Below are 5,000 nucleotides of genomic sequence, written 5' to 3'. Positions count from 1 at the left end.
TTATATTATGCGCCATGCCATTGTTAAACTTGTAAATTCGAAATGTCAAAAAAAAAAAATACAAAGAAAACAAAATAACAACAACAACAACAACAACAACAACAACAACAACAACAACAACAACAACAACAACAAAGACAACAACAAATCAAACAAACAAAATAAAAAACCATAAAGCTTGGAGTATTATAATATATGGCCGCCTCCCTTCGGACTGGTAGGTCCTTCGTTCGAGTCTTTGGAAAAGGCTCCCAATTTTCTGCTATCGTGTTCAGATGTAACATTAGTAGCTACCTAACCGGCAACAGAGTTGTCTTCGAAGAAAATTTGTGGTCTAGTGGTATGACAATCGCCTTCGGATCAGAAGGTCCTGGGTTCGAGTCCCGAGTGGCGCATAGGTTGAGTCCTTGGAAAAGTCTCTTTTTTCCCATTCTCTCACCGTACTCAGGGTGAAAATGAGTACCTGGCCGTTAACACTCACCGTTGTCTCCATACGAAAAAAAAATTAAAATGTTAATGTAATAAAACATAGTGCGCAAAGCTTGATGTAGACTTCAGAGTTTTTATCCGCCGATCGTGAAAACCGGGAGTTCACAGGTTTGATCCAACGACCATCGAAATTCAGTTTCAACTACCTACTTCATCTTGACATAATACCGTTTTGAGATGATGGGTCACAAATGGGTTATCTAACTATCAACTGCTTATTCTAAATTGAAGGCGAAATTTAGTGTATCGTTCATGATTTAATTACTACCTATTATCTAAATGGCAATGAACTTTATCTTAATATGCAATGCCCTTCTGCTAAAATTAACAAGAATCAAAAGCTACCACTTTTCGATTTTGAGTACACACAGTGAAATCCAGTTAAACCGCCACATCATGGGCCAGGGCATACTTTGGAGAGTTTGTCTATAGCGTTAAACGGACAATAGCAATTGCTTGCTACCCCTTTGATTGGCTCGTCTATCGCAAAGTACTTTCCACCAGATCTAACAGAACCAGCTGCTCAATCACTGCTGGGTGGACATGGAGGAGGGGGAGGGGGTGTAAAACAAAATCTCGTCTGCATCCAGGATTGATCTTGGTCCCTTTGCGTGTGAAGCTAGTGCTCTATCAACTGAAATCTCGGGACCCCTGGGCATCTAATCCAGCCCAGCATAATACCGGTTTGAGGTGTTGGGCCCCACATACTAACAATAAGATGAAAATAGAAAGGAATGAGTTGTATTTATTTACTCACCTATCATGATGACCCACGACCATCCTTTGTCCAGAGGATGAGACGTGTTAGTTGTGATGAAGTCAAAAGGTGCCTTCCCCATTGCGTGTTAACCAATCATAGATTTATATAGACTATCATAAATAGATGTTAAACGGGCGTCTTTTTTGCATGCACAACATTTCACTTTGAGTCAAGATGATTGTGGTATCCAAGATGTATCAATGCAATATTTTTTTTTCTTTCTTAGTGATGCACGATGCTTATTAATACGTTGAAAAGCGGCACTCAAAAACAAAGCAGAACAAAACACGATTTCAAGTACATCTATCTATCTAACCAATTAATCTTCCTCTAATCAGTAGGTGAATCAATAACTTAATCAATCAATCAAGCAAGCAAGCATTCAACAAATTGCTGTCATCTGTCACAAGTTCTTGTCGTCCTTTTGACGTGATATGGTAATAATAAAGAAAGCAGTGACCGTTTATTAATTTAACATTAGCACCGTTCTTTTGTTACTGTTAGAATAACTTGTTTAGAGAGATGTTATGGTTATTGCCCAATGGCCTGAAATAAACTCTTGAAACTTGGACTCGTTGTCTCCATCTATACAATATGTATAATATTGAGTTGCAAATCATAATTCTATCTTGAATTCGTATAATCCTTGAAGTGCTTGATATTGCTTGATGCTTCTGGAAAAGGAGGGGGAAAACAATACGAAAGGTTAATATAATGAAGAAAATAACATTGGTGATGTAATTTTTTCTTTTTACAAAATTGAATAAAACAGCCTCCAAATATATATATATATATATATAAATATATATATATATATATATATAAATATATATATATATATATATATATATATATATATATATAGAGAGAGAGAGAGAGAGAGAGAGAGAGAGAGAGAGAGAGAGAGAGAGAGAGAGAGAGAGGAGAGCTACAACTGTGATGAACGGTTTACTATAATAGTAAATTAACAATGCTCTTTTAGCAAGTATTTTATGTAAAGGATAGTTGGTAATGCTTTCTAGACAGAACAAGGTATGCAATACCACATACGTTATTTTGTGGTATTGACAGTCCGAGAGATGATAATTAAGAGCACATCAATTTACATGATTATAGGCGCTCAACTTGTAATAACGTTTGTTATAATGCGAGTAACCATAATCTGATATCCTTTTTGGAGTATTTGTGCGGCTCTGTGGTCTAGTGGTATGACACTCGCTTTCGGATCGGAAGGTCCTGGGTTCGAGCCTCGCTCGACGCATAGTTGAGTCCTTGGAAAAGACTCTTTACTCACATTCTCTCACCGTACTCAGGTGTAAAATGAGTACCTGGCCGTTAACAGCGTTGTCTTTGTCCAAAAAATTGTAATATCGCGTAACTGGCGTCATGTCTCGTCCTACATGTTAAATGTTGCTGTTGATCAGGGACCCCTTGTAAAGCGCTTTGAGCACGTTAAGTGGATATTGCCCTATATAAAAGCTCAATTAAATTAAATCAATTTGAGATCTTGTGGTTTGACAATTGTCTTCGGAAGGTCCGGGGTTTGAGTCTAACTCTGATCGGCGCATAGTTGAGTCCTTGGGGAAAAAAAGCTCTTTACCAACATTCTCTCGTCGCACTCAAGTGTAAACTTGACAACTAGCAAAAATTGTAATATCGCCTAACAGGTATCATGTCTCCTATTATATGTTATATGTATATAATATCATATATTATATGCTGCTGTTGGCTACTGAATCCCTTGTAAAGAGCTTTTAACACGTTTAGTGGATAATACGCTTTATTAATTCTTTAGTTTTACTTGACGGCCTAATACATACATAATATGGTAGCACGTGGGCAATGATATGGCCTTTGCATCGTACCCTGATGGTACCGAGTTCGATTCCCCGTCACGTTGCGTGGTATGTGTGATATCACTTTGCGGCACTGCTCTGCGGTAAACGCCTTATTATTCCATCCAATCTTCCTTTGGAACAAATTCTAAAGAAATAACATTATTTCATTTTATGTGTATTTGTTTATTCAATCTCGTAAAACGCACTGTTACTCATTTCGGCAACCATAAATGCAATAACAAAGATACGTTACCAATACAAAATATTATGTGTAACCTTAAACGCTTGTAGTCTGGTTAACACAGTTTAGTGAGAATTACTCATCAAAATGGATGGCAAAAAAAAAAAAAAAAAAAAAAAAACAAGAACAAAGACTTGAGTGACGTCAGCTTCGTTCTATCTACACAGGAGGGGGGGGGGGGGGGGGCGCTATTGTGTATTTAAATACATAACGACTAAAGGGATATTGTTCATACACTATTCACAAATTAATTCATATCATATCTCTCTGACGTGATCTTAGTCATTAAAAATAATTAATAACATCCTCTATTCTACCCACATAATATTATAGAAAGCTGTGACTCTTGCCGTCCTCTGATAAAACACATATTGAAAAAATTTGGCTAGAAAACTCTTCCTTCAAATGCTGATCGATTAAAATGGCACTCATCATTCCTGTGCAATGTGGGTGACATTGTGTTGGCCTTGAGCTACGGATCTACAAAAAGTCTAATACTTCCACATCTTATGGTTTAAAATTTAACCTATGAATAAGAGAGAACAACATTCATTTTTTTTTTTTACTAAACTCAAACATAGCGGACTTAAGTGAAGTCAGTCCTACTATAGAAGAAACGAAACTAACGTCATCGGCTCTTTTAGTGATTTAGACAGCTGCTATATGGTATAGTGGATGACGCTCGCTTTCGGATCGGAAGGTCCTGGGTTCGAGCCTCGCTCGGCGCACAGTTGAGTCCTATGAGAAGGCTCTTTACTCACATTCTCTCACCGTACTCAAGTGTAAAATGAGTACCTGGCTGTTAACAGCGTTGTCTCTGTCTGAAAAAATGTAATATCGCCTAACAGCGTCATGTACCGTCCTATATGTTAAATGTTGCTGTTGGCCAGAGACCACTTGTAAAGCGCTTTGAGCTCTTTTAGTGGATATTGCGCTATAAAAAAGATCAATTATAATTATTTTGGTGATTACTACTCACTAAATTTATCAATCAGAATATAAACGTTCAAGGTTACTACAGTTTTGTGTCTTGGTTATAACCGACAGGCGGATGTTATGAGTATTTTACCTAAAAACGTAGCATCATTACAACTGCGGAACATGGGTACTACAAAAGTAGACGAAGATAAGCAAGATGCATTATACACTGCAAGCAGTTTAGTAAAAAAGTACTTAACACATTTGTTATCCAATCAAAATCACAAATAAATCCTTTTTCTAAAAAATAACAACAAAAAACTCTCTTGAAATTCTTGAAGAGACAGCATTTTAAGATTAAATTGTAATTTTCACCGACATGTTTAACGCGACAGAAAAACCGTTTTGATACAGTCTATCACAAAACTGTCTGTGACTGTATTTCAACTCTATCCTATTACGCAAAGTAGGATAAACACTTCCAGGGTAATGAATGTGTAAAATCGATTACATTTTTGTGTTATCGTTATAGAGCCAACCACGTGATGCCCCGTCAAAACACGCCCTTGACGCATGTCATAACGATCGAATCAACTATTTTGTTTACACCTTGGACTTAAAGGAAAGGACTCTGACTCTAAACAAAGTGGGCGTGGTCCTCTTTTAGTTTGATAAAATACGATGACTTCCGCCATGCGCAGAGCTATTTTCATTTTAATGGAGAACTGGGTCTAAATCTCAAGTGTTTACCGTA

The 5,000-nt window shown here is 37.1% G+C and overlaps 1 protein-coding gene across 1 annotated transcript in view; it reads right to left on the bottom strand.

Annotated features, from left to right (window-relative positions):
* The window catches only part of LOC144961158 (monocarboxylate transporter 13-like), a 10,744-nt gene extending 6,098 nt beyond the window's left edge, over nucleotides 1–4,646 (bottom strand). The window contains exons 1-2 of the mRNA XM_078894450.1: nucleotides 4,398–4,646; nucleotides 1,247–1,923 (exon numbers count right to left, since the gene is read on the bottom strand). Coding sequence (XP_078750576.1) covers nucleotides 1,247–1,328 — 82 coding nt within the window. The 5' untranslated portion in view covers nucleotides 1,329–1,923; nucleotides 4,398–4,646. The remainder of the gene's footprint in view (nucleotides 1–1,246; nucleotides 1,924–4,397) is intronic.
* Between the last annotated feature and the right edge of the window lie 354 nt (nucleotides 4,647–5,000).

Source organism: Berghia stephanieae, unplaced genomic scaffold (genome assembly GCF_034508935.2).
Source record: "Berghia stephanieae isolate SIO BIC M18660-M18661 unplaced genomic scaffold, UCSD_Bste_1.3 scaffold1573, whole genome shotgun sequence".
In the NCBI taxonomy this organism is placed as follows: domain Eukaryota; kingdom Metazoa; phylum Mollusca; class Gastropoda; order Nudibranchia; family Aeolidiidae; genus Berghia; species Berghia stephanieae.
The sequence above is the reverse complement of the archived record's forward strand: the minus strand, read 5'-3'. Positions and strand labels throughout refer to the sequence as shown.